The 21,179-nt window shown below is 37.2% G+C and overlaps 1 protein-coding gene across 2 annotated transcripts; it reads right to left on the bottom strand.

Annotated features, from left to right (window-relative positions):
* Positions 1-4,169: 4,169 nt before the first annotated feature.
* On the bottom strand, positions 4,170-19,262 carry LOC115416932 (potassium voltage-gated channel subfamily G member 4-like). Of its 2 annotated transcripts, none has more exons than XM_030130800.1 (3): positions 18,821-19,262; positions 15,108-15,947; positions 4,170-5,647 (listed from the first exon to the last, which is right to left on the bottom strand). In XM_030130800.1, the coding sequence occupies exons 2-3, from the start codon at positions 15,864-15,866 to the stop codon at positions 4,805-4,807; spliced, it is 1,602 nt and encodes a 533-aa protein (XP_029986660.1). In that variant the 5' UTR covers positions 15,867-15,947; positions 18,821-19,262; the 3' UTR covers positions 4,170-4,804. The 2 variants fall into 2 exon arrangements, with proteins under 2 accessions (XP_029986660.1, XP_029986661.1); XM_030130801.1 differs by having other exon boundaries at positions 18,880-19,262.
* Between the last annotated feature and the right edge of the window lie 1,917 nt (positions 19,263-21,179).

Below are 21,179 nucleotides of genomic sequence, written 5' to 3'. Positions count from 1 at the left end.
TTTCCCTCCATAACTAACAAGCTTCTTCTTCACACAGTGTTGAAAACCTAATCAGAGTATCTGCATTACTGCTCAGATGTTCCAAACATATTGATGTACTAGTGCGTTGACCCATGGGGATCCTCAGGTTCTAGATGTCGTAGTTTTTATGCTGTTGTGTATTCGTGCATGCTGTACCACATTTGTCCAGCAGTCACCGCCAAAGTGTTCTGGCCATAGCAACATGACTGTAAGACTACTGTTTTCCAAAATTACTAATATCTCCCAAAGTATTGGTCGTATCAACTTGCCGTTTTCATTAGTCTGTTCCTTGACCAAAAATACATAAATATGCCGAACTGCAGCAGTCAGCTCTTTGACGATTTTGTGTGAATCCCCAGACACACACACATGCACACAGAGACCACTTGGCTTTTATAATATAGATTTGTGTGTTTATGGCAGAACAACACTTCTGTTTAAAACATGAGCTTCAGCCTGAATGGTCAGATTTTAAAGAAACAGTGTGAATCAAAATATCTTCTCAAATGTATCAGTTGGGGAAAAACATGGCAATAAAACCATTGCTTAATTTACAACTGTTTAGTTTTTGTGACTAAAAGAATAGATTGTATACATAACACCTGCTTGTAAAAACCGGTGGTAGACACATGGGTATAAACTGTCTCTGCCTTTGTATACACTTGGACGGGTGTAAATAACTAAATGGGATGTTGTGATCAGTAGTTACCAGTCACATCGAGTGTCGCCATGTGAATAACCCAGAATGCCATTTATGGAATATTCGTGGATGTTGCTGTAAAAGCATAACAGAACATGATTAGTGAAGTGATTTATTAATTCATTAAATTATTTATATTGGGTGTCACTGGTCAGTTGTCACCCCCTATTGCTTTCTGACTCCACTGCTTAAGATGGAAGGTTGAAATAGTATCTCCTCTTGTACGTGATGTAACATTTCATCTATATTTATAATTAGTATTTTCAGTTGAACAGACAGTACATCACTGCAAAGGAAAGGTGTGCATTTTCCAATTATGGCCTTTTTTATCTTTTTATCCTTTGTGTTTGCTCCTGAGGCTTTACATGTGAAATTACCATCTATGTACATGACAGAATACTACATTCCTGCATAACAACCTCATCCCATCTGTGAAACACAGAAAGGCTGTATTATGATTTCAGCCGGCTTTGCTGACTCTAGACCAGGACCTCTTGACCTTCATCAATGGAGCTATGAATACTGGATTGTAAATGTCAAGCTCTCCGACTATAAACTGCAATCCGGCAGTAAATTGATGACTGCAAACACACACATTTCTCCAAAAAGGAATGTTTAAAGCAGAAGAATATAATGTTTTGGAAATAGCTGAATAAGACTCCTGACCTTATTCATGTGAGGAAGTCAACAAACATCCCTGAACAGAAACTATTCTGTCAGGAAGAAAGGGCAAAAATCCCTCCAAGCCAACACACAAGGTTAAATAAAACATGAAATGTTTAGCTGAAGTTATGGCTGGAAAAGAGAACTTGCAGCTGTTGGTGAAGGCACATGTTCACCACACAAACACTGCATCGTCTTCCACAGGAACCATAAGTGCACACGCTTGCATAAAATTTGTCTTCATGTCTGTGTTATGCTGGGAGGTGGCTATAGTTTCCTTTACAAACTTTAATTTGTTAATGGTAGCAAGTGCTGAACAATTTTCCTGCTGTTGAAGAGCAGAAAAGAGTCATCGAAGAACTGAAGAGCAAACATTAGGATCTCAGCTGAAAGTCCAACTTTGACCCATACAGACCCAGTCCTAGTTTTGTGGCAGTCCTCAAATTAATTTTTCTCTGTCTTTAACCTTTTTTTAAGTGATTTATTACCATTTATTGAGATATTATCCTCTGTATTTTGCCTTTTTAAGTATAAATCAAGTATTTTCCTACATTTAATTCACTAATCCTGTTGATGTTCATAAAAGCTCAGAACAAATTCAAACATTAATTTTGATCAAAAAATAGAGAAAACTGAAAAAAAGTGACTTTTTCAGCAAAATTGCTCATTAACCGACATAAACCAAGTTTCTCCATCCACTGTCATTGATCCAACTCCTGGTGAATCAATGTTGTAGAAGATGACGATGCTTCCAGCGTAACTACGGAGGCTCTGAACGTCCAAATGGGTCATATTTGATGATCATAAAAAGATGACAAACTGTACCTTACACCAATTATTTACGTGGATTGTATAAGATTAGTGGATCAACAGGTATTAAACATTTTAGATCAGTAGATGTTTGTGGTCAGCGGTTGATGTTTGGGTCTTTATGGGTTAAACCTGTATATTATGTCTGAATACTGCATAATACAATATTTGCACAGAAATAGATTCACCTGATGTCAACATTAACAAATGACATTATCTAACAGACTAATAACAACAACTTACATGATTTCATTTTGACCAGATTTTAAAGCCTGAAAACACGGCAAACAATGTAATAAGCAGAATTTTACTCTACTGCATTTGACCAACACAACTCCTCAGTTATGCACCAAAACCATGAAGTATATTTCATGGTCTGTTTCAAATAATTTCATCAGCTTTCAACTGAACAAAGACTCAAATATCAGGAGGTCAACTGAAGTGTCCTGTAAATGTACATTCGTGGAAAACATTATTAGATCACCCCTTGTTTTCTTCAAATTCTTGTTCATTTTAACGCCTGGTACAACTGAAGGTGCATTTGTTTGGACAAATATAATGATAACAACAAAAACAGCTCATAAGAGTTTAATTTCAGAGCTGATATCTATCCATTTTCCATGTTTTCTTGATAATAACCAAAATCACTTCAGTTCTTACATTAATATCTATATCATTGTACTTACAAAAACAATGCTTTTAGACATTCCATGTTTTCTTTTCTGTCTGTTTTAGTCGCATGATACACACAGGAGTTAGTACTTGATTGCATAACCATTGTTTTTGATGACTTTTGATGGTCTAATAATTTTTTCCGCAACTGTATATATTACCTCACTATTTCAGGGCTCACTCACTTGGATGTAATTCTGTTTGAACACAGGAAATCTGATGATTCACTGTCATTTCACTGCTTCCCAACAAACCAGGAACTCAAAAGACAATTAATTAAGAAAATCTGAATCAACAACCAGCCAAATTTCAAAGAAACGTTATATTGTAACTAATAACTACTGTAAAACAACAGTTACCACAAGCACTAAACTTTTCTGTAGCTAATGTTACTGTGTGATAATGTTGCATGCGCGGACTGTGTTTATCATGGAGTCATTTTCGAAATTGTTCACTGTGAGGGAAGTGATTCAGGTACATAAGCACAGAAAGACTGTCGGATTAGTGATAATTAAACTATCACTGGGGTTTTCCAAATTTGAAAAAGAATTTGTGATGAAAGTCATACACTGCTTTAAGGTCAAACACGTCCTATAAAGATTTACATCTGAATAACACTTTTTTGCATCCTCGTGATTTGATCACAAAAATTTCTCAAATAGGAGTACTGTTGCACCTCTTTTAGATTTTGTCTCTTGGTTGTACACTTATTACCTCGTGGATATAATTCTGTGACGGATGAAAGAGACTGCGAGAAATGTTCAAACGTACTTACTTTATCCACATCTGCACCTGTAAGCAAGCGGCTACATAAAGTGGATGTGATTTTAGTATCCTTTTACAAAAATAAAACAATCTGCCGTGGGAAAGGTGGTTTTTGTTATGCAGTGAGGTGGGGGGTTTTTTTGGGGAGTTTGGCAGACAGACTCTGTAGTGTCAGTCCTACATTCAGAGCTTCACATTTGAGGCTTTTGGTTTGTTTGTGTCTTCTACATGAAAACAGTGGGGAGCACAGAGTGGAGGAAATGAAAAGGTGGCAAAGGACATAAAGAAGGGATTGTTGAACTCTTCAGTGTCTCCATTGTTTGTCATTTGAGTGGATGTAACAGTGGCAACAACACTGTTTGAAGAAGTTCCACAGCAGAAAGAGGTTCCTCAAAACTCTCCATCTGTGTCTTTAAAAGCAGTAAAAAACAACAAATGTGAGTGCAAGGATGGTCTACTTAGCTTCAAATACTTCACAAGACGCAAATAAGAGAATATGTACTTATATCTAAAGTACCTGAAACAGAAAAGGAAACAAAAAAGGAACAGATGCTTTTATTATACCTTTCAAAATGGATCACAGACAAACAGAGAGACAGAGACGTGACAGATAAACAGTGGTGTTATGTGTTCTAGCCCAATATTTATATATTTCTTACACATTTTCCAAAGTATAAATCAAGCTGAAGGACATTCCAACATCTGGTTCATGAAAATTTCTTACCTCTATTGATGGTGTGATCAGAAAGTCAAAAACACAAAATAAATGGAACAAAAACAGGACAGGACTTTTCAAAATCTGTTACTAGATTAGATTAATAGATGTTTTTTTTTCTTTTTTTTACTTCCCATTATATTTCAGCTGACTTCATTTGTGCTATTTCCCATTTGATCCCTAAAGTTAAAGTATAAATAAGTTTTAGGTGCTAAGCAGTTAGTTAGTATATAGTGCAGTGCTGTATTTGCTGATATATACGAGCTGAATACATGGTTTGATAAGTGACAGTTTAAAGTTTGATCATGGACGTGGACAGACAGGAAGTTAAACTCCACAATGTAACGGTCCTCTGGAGTCGAAATCTACTTACATAAGATAAATTATATAATTGAGTGTTACCAGTTTTATCATGTAATTACTAAATGAATGTGTCTGACTGCTCACTTCCTGCTCCATTAGAAAGCTGTAGATGGGAGCATGGATTGATGATTCCTGCTTGTCATTAGTACATCATTATCTGCTCTGGACACTGGCGCGAGTTCATCTGGTGACGGATGGACCTTGGTCAAAGGCTCCTCTGATTTCGCAGCTATTTCTTCGTTTCTCTCCTCCTTCCATAGCCGCTCATAATCCTGTTTGAGCTCCTGATAAGAGCGTGAGAAGGTGTGGAAGATGGAGGTGGCAGGGAAAGCCATGATGAGGATTCCACTCAGGATGCTGGTAAGAGCCACTATCTGTCCAGGGATGCTGTGCGGCACCATGTCGCCATAGCCGACCGTTGTCATAGAGATGATGGCCCACCAGTAAGAAGCAGGGATGCTGCTGAAGCTGTGATGTGGGGGCGTGGCCGCAAACGGCGCCAGTTCACTCTCCGCTAGATGGACGAGGGGTGAAAAAAGGGTCACGGCCACGCAGACGAAAAGCAGCAGCAGGCCGAACTCCCTGGTGCTGCGTTGCATGGTCAACCCAAGAGTCTGCAAACCCAGAGAATGACGGGCCAAACGCATGACGTACAGGATACGCAGGGCCCTGAGGAGCCGCAGGATCAGACTGAGCTTGTCCAGGTATCCTCTGCCAGCGCTCAGGCTGACCTCCTCATCTGACTCATCTCTGACATCCACCACCAGGGACACGTAGTACGGCAGGATGGCGATGGCGTCGATGATGTTCAGGGGCCCGCGAGCGAAGGCCAGCTTGCTCTGGGCATTGACAAATCGCAGCAGAAACTCCAAGGTGAACCAGGCCACACAGATGGACTCAACCACAAACATGCTGTGACACTTCTGGGAGCACTCACCCTGCAAACACAAAGATAAACAGGATGAGAGGACACACTCACACTGTCTTTATGTGTTGGACTTCAGCCTCTTCATGCCTTCGAACTGTGAATGACGCAACAGAGCATCAAATCAGTACTGCATAGATAGATAGACAGACAGACAGACAGACAGACAGAGACAGACAGACAGATAGACAGATAGATAGATAGATAGATAGATAGATAGATAGATAGATAGATAGATAGATAGATAGATCGATAGATAGATAGATAGATAGATAGATAGATAGATAGATAGATAGATAGATAGATAGATAGATAGATAGTTTAAGCTCTATACTTTCATGAGGCAGTCACACCAGTGTTTCCAGAACACAGATGTGTAACGTACAGCACTATATGCAAGATTTGTCAGCAATAAAATTACAGTATTTTCTAAGTATCACAAACTTAAAAACAACAATAGTAAAACACAATAGTAAAAAATACTTTAAATTTCCACAAGGAGTCAGTGCAAGAGAGTGTTTAGAGCAGTAGTTCCCACCCTTTTTTGGCTTGTGACCCTATTTTAACATCACAAATTTATGGCAACCCCACGCATTTAAAGCAGAGAATTTTTTTTTTTGCTAAAATTAATTTGTTTTTGATCATGGAATAGTTTGCTATACTATCTTACAAATAAATGTTAATTCTAGATGACATTTAGTCCATATAATGTATATTATTATGGACGGAGGCAGAAAATCTGTAGATTACTGCACAAAGTGAGAATTTTATTTTCCTCGGTCAAGATATGTACAGTCAGTCCAGCTTGGATTTACAAGGCTGACAATTAATACTGAACAAACAAGAACTCAAATTATGAATTATGAAAGAGCTGCAGCATCTGAAACCGATCACAATGAACATTTGACAGATAAACAGAACCACAGTGCTTCAGTTTCAGCTTCACAGTTTGTCATGTCTTTTATGTTTTGGGATTGTCTCTCTCAATTCACCATATGTATTTTTAGTAATAAGTTTTTTTGTTTGGTTGTTGTTGTTTTTTTTGTTTGTTTGTTTGTTTGTTTTTTTTTATCAATTACTAGAAATTTCAGGCGACCCCATTTGAATTCTATATCCCCACGTGGGGTCCCGACCCCAAGGTTGAAAAACACTGGTTTAGAGAGTCTGTGCAATGAATGAGTCTGTGCAAAAGGTGAGTCTGTGCAAAAACAGTATATTTATGCAGCCCCATTAACCCATAAAGACCCAGAGCTACTTTTGTGGCACTTCCCAAATTAATTTTTCTCTATTTTTAACCTTTCTTAAGTGATTTATCGCCATTTATTATTATATTATTCTCTGTATTTTGTGTTTTTTCAGTGAAAATCAGATACTTCCCTATATTTAATTTACTGATTATGTAAATATTTTTAAAAGCCCAGTTTAAAGTTGAGAGTTTTTATATCAAAAACAGAGAGAAAACTGAAGAAATAGTGACTTCTTCAGTAAAATCTATCATTAATTGAACATAAACCAAGTGTGTCCATCCACTGTCATTGATCCAACTCCATGGGTTTTACTGGAGAATTAATGTTGTAGAAGATGACGGTGTTTCCATGTTCACTACGGAGCCTCTGAACGTCCAGATGGGTCCTATCTGATGACCATGAAAAGATGACAAACTGCATTTTACATCAATTATTTCAATGTATTAATAGGTTTAGTGGTTCAGACGTTACTAAACATTTTAGATCCGTAGATGAAAGATGTCAAAGGAGTCACAGAACAACAGGCAAACAGAAGGACATACTTATGGTTAAATCTTTGGGGAAACAAAAGAATAGATAAACCAATCTATCTAAATCTATTGCATATGAAGATTCAAAACCCAGTAGATTAAGCCTGAAACAATCCAGTTAAAGAAGGACAGGGTATTAAAAAGGTTTGACTGTATTCATTTAAATGCATGATGTGTATAATTTCCTTCATCCACAACAAATTTTTACATGGAAAGGGATTAAAAAAAATTAATCCCAGCATAAAACAGACTCCGACACACACTCCACATGCACGCATCCCATATCGTTTGCCTCATAGCATAATTGCCTAACTCATACACACATGGACGAAAGTATTGGGACACATTGAATTCAGGTGTTTCTTTTCTAACAGGGGTCTGGGATACACAACAATAATGATTAATGTTGTAATATAGTTTTATATTGGGATAAATATCATTGCATTGGTTAGTTTTGGTTAAATTGTTATCTTTGCTTTCAAAATGCCTCAGAGATGGTTTTTACTTAATTTCTCTCAACATTTATTTTGTTGGGGTTTTTTTGAAGTATGATTTTAATTCTACCTCTAAATGTCCAAAAAAAAAAGTGTTCTGACTAAATAATAAGTTTCTACGACAACTAACCATCTATTTTCTTCACATCTCACTTAGGAAGAAAAATTTCCCATTAAAGAAAGAAATTGGTGTTTATAAACTATATGGACAAAAATATTGGGACACATCATGGCTAAAGCTGTAAGATGTCCTTTTCATGCTGATTTGAGATATAAACATCAATATTAATAATAAATATGATATTTATCACAATATAAAACTATATTATGACATTAGTTATTAATGTTACGTAGCCCAGACCCCTGTTAGAAAAAGAAGCATATGAATCCAGTGTGTCCCAATAGTTCTGCCCATTTGTGTCTGAGTCAGGCAACTATGCTCTGAGGATAATGATGATTGAACCTTTAGAGGAAAACTCAAAGCTGTCATATCTGACCATTTTTCTAACACCATCTTGACAACACTATATTTATCTGTGTGAAATAAATATACAGACAAGATTTCTTTTACCCCACATTGTTTAATAAAGAAAAAAAAAAGGTATTATGTGGAGGATTTGTTATTGAAGTGAAAAAAAAAAAAAAATCAATTTCTATTTCAGACTTTACAAACATACTGAATGATGGCAGCAAAAGGACTTTCTTCACAACTAATCCCTTCTATGATTTTTTTTTTTTTTTTTTTTTCAAGAATTTTCTTCTCAAATGTGAGCATTTTTTATCTCAATGAAATATATTTGGATTTGGAAAATATGGTAGACATGTCGTTATGTTAGGAAGGCCTTTTCAATATTTTTAAAGTAGAACCTTGTTTTATAAGAGGTTATTAACACATAAAAAGAGCTTTCATGTTTGGTAAGTAGAACAGGCTGCAGGGTCAGGCATCATTAAAAAATAATCCAGATATGAGTTCTTTCAGAGTTTTGAAAGATAATGGAGGAACATAAAATACTGTCCAGTACATACTGTACTGCTTTTCTTCAGGTTATATTTAACTGGAAGAGGCCAACTGTTTCTCTTCTGACATCCAAAAATATAGTTTGTATTTCATTTTATTTGTCAATTTTGTTGCTTGAATCACTCATAAACATTATTGTGTGTCTGTATGTGGAGTGAAACTTTGGTACAGTCTGGACATCCAACACAAGCAATGCCAAAATAAATATATATTCTGTTCCCAGTATAAAGATAGAGGATCTTTACACTTATGTTACATCAATATTCTGTCTGACAATGTTTATGTGTGCTTGGTGTTCCTCATCTAGTTGGTATATGTTGTCCATTACCTTCTGGTATTGTTCATTCCATTGCTGGTATGTGCTGCCCTTTACCATTAGTGGTATTGTAGTTTTCTTACTATATATGTATGTAATGATCAGAATGTAAGTTGATGGTTAACTGTTACCTGTAGCAACCCCACCAGGAATGTACTTTATTTCTGTTTTTCACACATATTTTGGTTCTATAATGTAAATACTGTCGAATGAGTTTATTCAAATTCGGTATAGGCCTATTTTGATCATTGTTCTGGCTTGAAGTCTAAACACAAGAGTGAGTATTTAAAATGTTATTATGTTAAGTTATTTGATGATGAGAATGAGGGTGGGATTAAATAACTTTTTCTTCTTCCCACCCCTTTTTGAATTTAAATGAATGATTTTTGGAATTTTGAACTTGCATAAATGCTCGAAATAAACAATAAATGCAATGAAATTAACTTGCGTTAGATTAGACTTTGTGATCTCTTTCAGTGTCTTTAGGGTTAAAGAGCTGAGAAAATATTCCTCAGATTGTTTATAATGAACATAGTCATGAAGTCGCAGCATTCAAAACAATAATAAAAAGCAAAAATGAGAATCTACATCAGAGGATTGTGTCTGTGCTGAAAGCTTACATTTATCTATTGCAACATTTGTCCACTTTGAACATTTGTTTAATTGCTTGGTGCATCTGCAAACATTCAGCTGTATCAGATTTGGACCAATTTAGATCATCAAACTGAATAAAAAACAGTTTAATGTCTGGTTAAATAGTAATTTTATGCATTTACAGTGTTTTGCAGATGCAGTACTAGATAGATTTTCAGTCTAAAAATGAAAAACGGGCTCATCTAGGCTCTTCCTCTGGGCCAAATTAACCAACACAACTTCAGATAATTGTTTAAATCTCATCAGTTATGTATTATATTGTTTGTTGAGTGCTTTGATTTTTTTTCTTGTCTTGATTAGTCCAATTGACTGAACGCACGCTAGTGAGAAATCAATCCAGCAACTCCGGCCCAGAAACATAATCACATCAGTGCAGCGCAGAGTCTTTCCACTGGCTGACAGGTGAAGAATCACTTTAGTCAATATTTATGCCTGTCTGCCTTCATAGAGTTAAAACAGGAAAAGCAGAGGGTGTGGTAATGCTTACTAAAATGGAACATGATTAAGCAGTTGCCAAAAATGTGTTCCCATAGGTTCTGTCTAAAATAGGCAGAGGACAGAGAACGTAATGGGCTGCACTAACTCCCCTGAAGACTTTTCAGCTGATGCACCCACTGTAAAAGTTTAATTCACACTAAGACATAAAATGCATGTTGTCCGGCCTTGTCATAATCTGCTCAGAACGTGTCCTCTCACAACTACTAGACAATCACATACATCAGTTATCAATAATAATCATTCCCTTACATAATCATGTCTCCATTCACCTGCATGAAGGCAGTTGCATTAAACAAATAGAAAGAATTTATAGTCATTATTTCTGCATTTTTCCTCACTTTGAATGGCAATGTTTTATTGTGCCTCATTCATTTTCTGGATAATTAACACTGCTTATTTATTTTTATATATATTTTTTTTATTTTTTGTACTTTGCTTGAAAATTTCAGTGACTGGTTTTGTATATGTGAGTCAGGCCGTTCCTGCCATGTTCAGTTTTTATCAACGAAACACAAAAAGAAATATAATACATTTCATTTGATCCAAAATTCTATGGTAATAAATAAAGTGTATGTGCATAAAGTAAAGTATGATTCAATTTATTCTATGATGGTGGCATAAAGTCAACAGAATAAGCACTGATACTGTTAATTATAATTATGTCTGTGACAGTAGCCCCTATTACACAGCACTTCTGTTCCGGGAATATTTCACCTTTATTCCAGAACGACGCCTGTGTAAATGGTGGGATCATTTGGTCCCACCTCTGTCATGGCTCTGTTACGCCTCTGGATGTAGAAACAGAGCCGTGATAAAGGTGGAATCATGATTCTGGAGCACCATGTAAAAGGAACACCTCTCATTCCACAACCAAGGTGTGACATTTTGATGACGTATTGCATGTGCAACACCTCTGCACCATTGGGATTTAAAAATGAGTGCGGGCCGTGTACAGTAAACAAACATATCAACGTGAACAGAAAGATGTCGAACTGGGGAGACGCCGAGATCTGCCAGCTTTTGTCACTTCGGGCAGAGGACTCTATCCATATAACATTTGTAGAACCGTGGAAGACGGGCCGACTATGGAGAGGATAGTTACAAAGCTATGCTCTGGGTATTTCTGACATGCAAGTTATATGTCACACTATACACTGCGCTGCGTCACCGCCCCTTTAATTCCAGAATGCAGGTCCGCTGTGTAAAAGTCCAGCCTGTCTCACCTCTGTTACTCCGTTGGCTTGGCTGTGGAAATCGCTTAGCGGTGACAAAAAGGTGGGATCTCATCTTTTTTCCAGGATCTCTGTGTAAAAGCAGCTAATGACTTGTGAGCACAAATTCAGCTCAGTTTTTGTCAGTTTTCTGGGAGTAATGCTAGCTTTGTTAATACTACTATGAAATATAAAAAAAACAAATAGTTCCTATTGAACAATGCTATGCTAATTTTTGTTACTGAACTACCATTGTGAAGCCTTAAGTTTGTGTTTTGGTCATTGTAATGTTGTTTCCTGAAACCAGAAGTGACCATATTTGGACAACAGGATGAAGCTGGGGAATATGAAAAATGAGATGATGGATGATGGTTACTTTATGAAACCCTGATGTAACAGAGTCCTTTGATGGTCTTGTCAGTTTGACTGATTAACAGGAGCAACATTAGTGTTATCTGTCTGAATCAGAGGAAGCTCCAAACGTCCAAGCCAATTGCACCTGTCAGTCAAAGCCCACACAGACAACATTTAAGGCTTCCATTAAAACACAAAACCAAATACATGCAGCAAGTAAATTTACAAAAGAACATTCTGTACAAATACTGACAACGGTAGCTGAAAGAAGTTAAATGTAAGTCTATGGGAGTGAGGTTTTGAAAGCTATGATGAGGTTTTGAAAACTATAATGGTCACTACAGGGTGGGGAAGCAAAATTTACAATGAACTTTTAGTTGTTTTTTCTCAGCAGGCACTACGTCAATTGTTTTGAAACCAAACATATATTGATGTCATAATCATACCTAACACTATTATCCATACCTTTTCAGAAACTTTTGCCCATATGAGTAATCAGGAAAGCAAACGTCAAAGAGTGTGTGATTTGCTGAATGCACTCGTCACACCAAAGGAGATTTCAAAAATAGTTGGAGTGTCCATAAAGACTGTTTATAATGGAAAGAAGAGAATGACTATGAGCAAAACTATTACGACAAAGTCTGGAAGATACTATTAAAGAAGAATGGGAGAAGTTGTCACCCGAATATTTGAGGAACACTTGCGCAAGTTTCAGGAAGCGTGTGAAGGCAGTTATTGAGAAAGAAGGAGGACACATAGAATAAAAACATTTTCTATTATGTCAATTTTCTTGTGGCAAATAAATTCTCATGACTTTCAATAAACTAATTGGTCATACACTGTCTTTCAATCCCTTTCAATCAAAATATTGTAAATTTTGCTTCCCCACCCTGTAGGTGTATTGCAATTTACACTCCTGCATTGGCTTCACTTTCAAGTTGCAGTTGCTGCTTGATACATGATACAGAACTATAGGTCAGAACAAACAGGTTACTCACATTCACTTAAAGGGTACCTGTAGGGAATTTTCATTGCTAGCTATTTCAAAAGATCACGTGTAATACTAGTGGTTTCATCGGGTAACTTTCATCAGAGCCCTTTGTCAAGTACACGTCAGTACTAAGTCACTGCTCCGTCAGTCAGACATGGTCAGAGACATATGGCCTCCTTCACAGGCTGTTCCAGCACCAGTACTGACACAGACTCATTGTTTTGTCTGATTACCTGGTCTGTGATGGACTGGTCACTGACCCCGTGCAGCAGACCCCAGTCTAAGATGACACGTTATCAGATCAAATAGGTAACCATTTACACCCATTTCCTCAAAATTGCTACCCATAGTTTGCTTCTTGAACATGTGCTTTCCACTCAACCTCACTCACTGACTGCTGCGTGTTTACTTGCACTCCAACACCTGGAATTAACAATACTATGTCACTTCCGGCCAGCAATGACTGCTCCCCATAGGTTCTGCTCCCGGATGTAATTCACATAATAAAAAGGTCCAGTGTGGTGCATTTATGGTGATTTTTTACTGAATTTGCGCCTCTCTCACTTACAAGTAATACACAAAACACAATTAATGTCGTAAGCATGACCAGTACAGGTACACTTTAACACACTAGAACACTGGTTCTCAACCTTTTGTGTTTCGCGACCCCATTTTAACATCACAAATTTGTGGCAACACCAGACATTCAAAATGGAGACTTTTTTTTTGCTAAAGCTAATTTGTTTTTGATCATGTAATAGTTTGCTATACTATGTTGCAAATAAACATTAATTTTAGATGGCATTTAGTCTATATAATGTATATTATTATGGACGGAGGCAGAAAAGCCAGGTGTAGATTACGGCACAAAGAGAGAATTGTATTTTCCTTGGTCAGGATATGTACAGTCAGTCCAGCTGTGATTTACAAGGCTGACAATTAATACTGAACAAACAAGAACTCAAACTATAAATTATGAAAGAACTACAGCATCTGAAACTGACCACAACTAGAAGCACTCGGAGAGCGCAGACCTCCGCCAAAGCTGATCAGTGGCCCCCCCCCCCGTGGGCCCCCCCACACCAAGGAGGTTATGTTTTTGCCAGGGTTTGTTTGTTTGTTTGTCTGTCTGTCTGTTTGTCTGTCCGTTAGTGTGCAACATAACTCAAAAAGTTATGGACAGATTTTGATGAAATTTTCAGGGTTTGTTGGAAATGGGCCCCCCCACCCCCGATCACCACCAAAATTGAATCATTTCTTCCTTATCCCATTTCCAACAAACCCTGAAAATTTCATCAAAATCTGTCCATAACTTTTTGAGTTATGTTGCACACTAACGGACAGACAGACAGACAGACAGACAGACAAACAAACAAACCCTGGCAAAAACATAACCTCCTTGGCGGAGGTAATGAACATTTGAAAGATAAACAGTACCACAGTGCTTCAGTTTCAGCTTCAGAGTTTATGTCTTTTATGGATTGTGATCGTCTCTGTCAACTCACCATATATTTTTTATTAGTAAGTTTTTGAAGGTTTTTTTCTTGTTACCTCCGCCAAGGAGGTTATGTTTTTGCCAAGGTTTGTTTGTCTGTCTGTCTGTTTGTCTGTCCATTAGTGTGCAACATAACTCAAAAAGTTATGGACAGATTTTGATGAAATTTTCAGGGTTTGTTGGAAATGGGATAAGGAAGAAATGATTAACTTTTGGGGGTGATCCGGAAGAAATCCTGGATTCTGGATCACTTTGAAATTTTCGTTAACATTTTGGTACATGGGGCCAAAATTTTCGTTTCCCAATATCTCGCTTAATTATTGACCAAAACTCATGAAATTTAACTCAGGAATTGACAATGGGGTCCTCTATCACATTTCAAAGGCTGATCCGGATCTGATCCAGAAGGCGGATTTTATTTTAAAAAATAAATGTAGGATTTGTATCACCGATGATGTGGGGAATTTTTGTGCTTGGCGGAGGTCTGCGCTCTCCGAGTGCTTTTCTAGTTTTTTTATCAATTACTAAAAGTTTAAGGCGACTCCATTTGAATTCCAGGCGACCCCATGTGGGGTCCTGACCCCAAGGTTGAAAAATACTGCACTAGAATATCAAAACATGTGGTTTTCTGCACCTCTCATACGTCCATACTTGAACATACTCACCGTGGCCTCTTCAGCTCGGAGGTCCGGCATGGTGCTGATGCACAGGCTGATCACGGTGACCATCACCATGATGACGGACAGACAGGCGAATATCTTCCCGGCCAATCCCGAATGAGGGTTTTCCATCACTTCCCGCAACATCCAGATCAGTTTGCGATAGCCCTTTTCAGCCTCTGTGGTGGCTTTCTTCAATGTCATTTTCTTCTTCCTCCACTCCTCTTCTTTACGTTCTCGCTCAGCTACTTCATCCACCCGGGTGATCATGCGGCGGCGACAGCAGCGCTCCATGTGGCCCGGGTCCACGCCCCAGTAGTCCAGCTCATCATGCAGCGACACAGCACACAGCTCCCGCAGCAGTCGTAGTTTTCCTGCAGCCAAGAAGTTCAGGATGACCCTAAAGGCTGTAGGGTTACGGTCGAAGAAGTACTCCTTGCAAGTTTCATCATAGTCGTCACAAAGTCGTGCAATCTCCTCTGGGGTGGTACAGAAACGCAGGCGTCCCAGGCGGCTCTGGGGAAACTGCTCCAAGGTGCTCCAGGGGAAGGTGTAGCGGTTTCCCCCGACGTTAATAAGAACCTGCAGGGTGTGGTCCACAACATATGTGGCTTTGGGGTCACGGAGCAGCTGAGCACGTTGGAAGTACACACCTTTGAGGGTCTCAGTTTCTGGGATTTCTGTGAAGAAGCGGTCGAGACTGCTGTCGTCACTGCTGATAGAGTAGGTGCTGAAGTCGTGGTTGGCATTGCTGATGATTGGCATGCTGGCTGCAGTATGTGTGGAGGGAGAGAAGAAGTATTTGTATGTCCAACTAACAGGAGATTATGAGAAGCACACGGTGAACTGAAATGAAAAAAGACAACAAGCAGTCAGTCAAAGACATTTTGAAATTATCTTTAAGCCTCTTAACATTCACTGGGTCACTGAGGACTTATTCGGTGGATAGAGATTGGAGTTGTGTACTTAAGGTTGTTTCAGACGCACATTAAACACATAAACTAGAAAATGTTCTCTTTCAAATCAAGTTTCATACACAATACACCTCAGTGGATAGAACCTAATATTTTTTCCGTTTGGTGGAAGAGGGTTGATGTTCAAAGGTTAAGTCTGTTTTATGTGATTTTTTCATACATTTGCTGAATTGTGATACACTGCTACATCTATCTTCTACATCCTGATGGCGGCAACGTATTCTAATTGCCATGGTGACGACTGCAATTCAACTATCACTGTACCTTTGAAAGCAGCATCTCTTCATTTTCATCAAAAAATTGTCAGAAGAGAAGTGGTACTGTGACAGTTCTGCAGCTTCCACCAGATCCTTCTTACTGGTAGTGACTGCCTCATTGTTTTGCCGTCTAACTCAAACTTCAGTCCTTTGGGTCACTGTCACTACTCTTACAGTGTGCTTTCGGCAGCATCCAGTAGCTGTTTTCAGTAAGAAACCTCACATACTTTACCTGCTCAGCTCCACATGACAGACCCACATACCAACAGACTGATGAGCATACACACTGGAAACCATGACAACTCATCTAATGTTAAGTTAAAATTTTGACTGTATGAGCTGATATTACTTGGTTCTTTCAATAGAATGAAACAACATGATGTGAATACATTGAATATAGTCTGTAAATGTGATTTCTGCCCATGCTGTGACAGATCGATTTTCATCTCCAGTATACTGTTATGTTAAACTCTGTTTAAGCCCCTGTGAGGTACTGGTCCATTTATAGTGGTGCATCCCTTCATTTCATGCTCAGCTGTGTGTGTTGACATAAATCGTTATTTTATTTACCTTCCCCTGAACTGGACAACACAGATAAAGAACTGATAATAAACCATGAAGTCGAAGATGTTTCTATATCCATACAATCCATAAAAATCTGGTTTGTTAGCTAACACACTAACATTAACTAGCTACAAGCTGCTTGTTTTCCTCATTCATTCATTCATTCATTCATTTCTTCTACTCCTCATCACATGGGAAGTGGTAGAATGAATTTAAGGTGTTTGATGGACTCAAGAACACAGATCTGCAGCAGATTCAATACAGAGGAATAAACAGAAGTGGATCCAAAAGTAGACATGATGTGAAGTCTTTACAAATGGACAGGCTGCGATATGGCTTTGTGATAATGATTTGTTTTTTTTCATGTGATTTCTCTGAGGTAACTGACGTTCATATGATATTGTATTTATTTTCTACCATTTGTATCCAGTCTGACTTTTTTTCAAAGTCACTTTTTTCAGTCTCTTATTGATGGATTTTTAAAAGCATATTATTTTTATGTTTTAAATTGTTATTTTTATGTGGCACACTTGTTCATATATATTTATTCAGTGCTTATAATGTATTTAGACTGTACTTTATAACCTTGTTTTAAAAAGTGTTACATGTGCTGTACTAGTGTTACTGTACTAAAGACCGTCAGTTTCATTTCAGATCATTCTGAAAATATTGCAGTGATACATAAATAGCACAAATGAACAAATAATTCCATAACCAGTAGATTAAGTCTAATATCTGACATGACATCAAATGAAGCAGGCTCTACTTTTTCATCTGACTCCACTCCTTGATTGATGCGAGTCACACACAACTGGGTGACCTTAAAGACTCTCAACTTAGAGTGGCATCACGTGTGGTCAACCCCAAGAGGTTAAAATACTAAAACAAGTCAAGTACAATCACCACCATAAAAATAATTTAACAAAAATGTAAAATTATTTTTGTGACAATGCAAACCCAAATGTGTGAATAGACTAATACAATTTTTTTTGTTAAAATTTAATCACATTTTCATGGTCTCTGACAATACATTATACTTATAAGCTGTCTGCATGTTTTGTTTTGTTTTTTTCAGCTTTTTGCAAATAAATAAAAGGGAGACATCATAATCTCATACATTTTCATTTCCCTGCAGTGACACTTATTACAGTTGATATCTGGATATGTCGGATGATTGATGAGACTCAAAGGGATGCCTCATAAAACACTATGTTGAACACAATTCTTTTTTTTTCTTTCTGTCTGAGATAGTTGACAGCAGTCACTCTATTGCCTTAAATAAATAATAACTATACAATGACAGTCAGATAGTGTGAACATTAATTAGAGCAGCAGTAGTATAGAGTTACTCAACCACTTGAGAAGTTCAGCGTTAATTGAGTTTTTTTCTTTCTTAGAAGCAGAAGCAAACATAATATTCACTTCATTCATTGATGCTTACTGTAACAAGCAAAAATTAACATTTTTGGTTTCAAATAAATTTATGATCATTTTTGAGACTGTCCATCAGTGCATTAGTTAAGATGTGATAAAAGTGACCTACTGCAGTATTAATATGCTGCTTAAACATTAATGTAACATTAATATGACCTGAAGTGAGCATTCTGAATACTTCATTGATAATGTGCTGTAAGAGATTTGTTTTTATATTACATGTTCAATTCCTACAGAATTTTATTTTATTTTATTGCATTTTAGATAAGCATCGTGCATGACAACAGCCTCATTTAATTCTGAGAAAGCATCAGACTTTACATATATGATATTGCATACTGTCAAATATTACTAATTGTACCTTTAATGTGGCTCATGAAAACAATTAGGAGCTGGTGTTAAAGTTACCAATGTTTCTGAAATAAATAAGTAAATAAAAAACTAAACACAGTTGATGGGTCAAATGGAGTAAAAGGAGGTGTTTTCTGACCTTGGAGGCGGCAGGAGTAGAGCCTGGCTGTCTGTTCTTTGTCCTGTTCATGTTCTCACCTGCTGATCTGTTAAAGACGCTTCTCACTAATTAAGACTCAGCGCAAACCGTCCGCATAATTGCGCCTCTTAATAAGGTGCAACTGGTGACAGGAGCCCACAGATCAGCCGTGAATCACTGTGGATGTCCCTGAGCCCACTCTGAAGTTTGCCCTGTTCAAGTGCGTCCGTCCGTCCGTGCAGCATCCCCGCTCCGTGGCCGTGGGCTCCCGGTGGGCTGGAGGTGAACGGAGTTACATGTGTGTGCTTTAGTCCTCCGATCGTCGCTCCGTTTCCATTGGTACCCGCTGCTTCCCAGGATAGAATAAATACGATTATCTAACGCCGGTGCCCTCCTCAAACCTGCTGCTGCATCTGCATCTGTGTTTGACAGCAGGACCATCCTCCTCCTCCTCCTCCTCCACCTCTTTAAGCCCTCCTCCATCCACCTCCCTCTCTCTCTTTCTCTCTCTCGCTCTCTCTCTCCCTTCTACACTGTAAAAAATGCATTAGATACTTTTGACATGAAAGTTTTTGTGGTGAAATGTTTTCCAACTGCTGTAGACTGTAGCTGTATCCTGTTTCATTTAACCCATAAGGACCCATTATGATATTTGTTGCAGTTCCCAAATTAATTTGTCTCTATATTTAACTGTCCTTAAGTAGTTTATCACCATTTACTGTCATATTGTCTTCTGTATTTTGCGTTTTTTTGTTTTGTTTTGTTTTGTTTTTTGTTTTAATGAAAATCGGGTATTTTCCAATATTTAATGTACTAAACATAAATATTCATAAAAGCACAGAGTAAAGTAGAGGATTGTCATATCAAAAATAGAGAAAACTGAAGATAAAGTGACTTTTTCAGCAAAATCTATCACTTACTGAACATAAATCAAGTGTTTCCATCCACTGTCATTGATCCAACTCCATGGGGTTTTACTGGTGAATTGATGATGTAGAACACAGGTGTCAAACATGTGGCCCGGGGACCAAATCTGGCCCACCAAAGGTTCCATTCCGGCCCGCAGGATGAAAGTGCAAAAATTAACCTGAGCAGTCAAGGTTGTCAAAATCCTCAATTACGGTGTACTTGTACAATGACAATAAAGAGATTCTGATTCTGATCATTTTGGTTCAGGTTTCACATACAGACCAATGTGATCTCCAGTAAAAAATAACAACACAATAACCCATAAATAATGACAACAACAAATTTTCTTTGTGAAAAATTAGGTGGAAAAAATTTAAGTGAAAAAAATAACATTACACAGTGAAAATATTTACATTTACAAAACAATTCTTTCACAATAAAACGCAAATAAATACATAAATAAAAACAAATAAGAACAACCCAAAATGTGCAATTTGAACAATATTCTGCCTGTTACAAAATATTTTCTGCATTTATGGATCCACTGTGATCTGTTGTTGTGTTAATGATAAGAGATGTAATACAGTAGAAACTGTTCAAATTTTAGTTCCAAACTCCAAAATTTTAACAATATTCTGCCTGTTACCAAATGTTTCTGTAACATTGTGGGGGATGTACATGTATAAATAATAAGTCGAGGCATAATATTGTTAAAATTGCACTAATTTTTCAAATGAAATTTCTGTTTTTTCAGGTTATTCACATCTTTTTTGTAAAATGTAAATATTTTCATAATTTAATTGGGGTTTTTTTGTACTAAAACAAAAAGAAAAACTTGGAGTTGTCATTATTTATAGGTTTTTTTACCGCTTGAGATCAAATTGGGCTAAATATGGCCCCTGAACCAAAATGACTTTGACAGCCCTGCAGTAGAAGATGATGGTGTTTCCACGTTCACGTATACGGAGCCTCTGAACATCCAAATGGGTCATATCTGATGACCGTGAAAAAATGACAAACTTCATTTTACACCAATTATGTATTGGTATTAAAATGCAAAGGACAGAGTTTACTTTTTATTTTTTTATATGGGTATTAGTGTAATGAAAATGGCAGAGTTTATTTTTGTTTTGTTTTTTTAATATGGGTATTATTGCCATGAACTGGACAGAGTATATTTTTGTTGTTTTATAGGCGTATTTGTTATGAATTTGATATAGTTTATTTTTGGTAAGTATAATACTGCTAAGAAATGGACAGTTTATTTTTTTTATGTGTGTGCATTATTGTTATGGAATGGATAGTTTACTTTTGTTTTTGACTTGTGTATTATTGTTATGAAATGGACAGAGTTTATTTTTGTTTCTGATATGTGCACTATTACTGCTACAAAAAGGACAGAGTTTACCTTAATGTAAAATGCTGCAGCATAACGGACAATCTATCCTTT

The sequence above is a fragment of the Sphaeramia orbicularis genome, chromosome 3 (assembly GCF_902148855.1).
Source record: "Sphaeramia orbicularis chromosome 3, fSphaOr1.1, whole genome shotgun sequence".
NCBI classification, from domain to species: domain Eukaryota; kingdom Metazoa; phylum Chordata; class Actinopteri; order Kurtiformes; family Apogonidae; genus Sphaeramia; species Sphaeramia orbicularis.
This window is presented reverse-complemented; position numbering and strand designations above follow the sequence as displayed.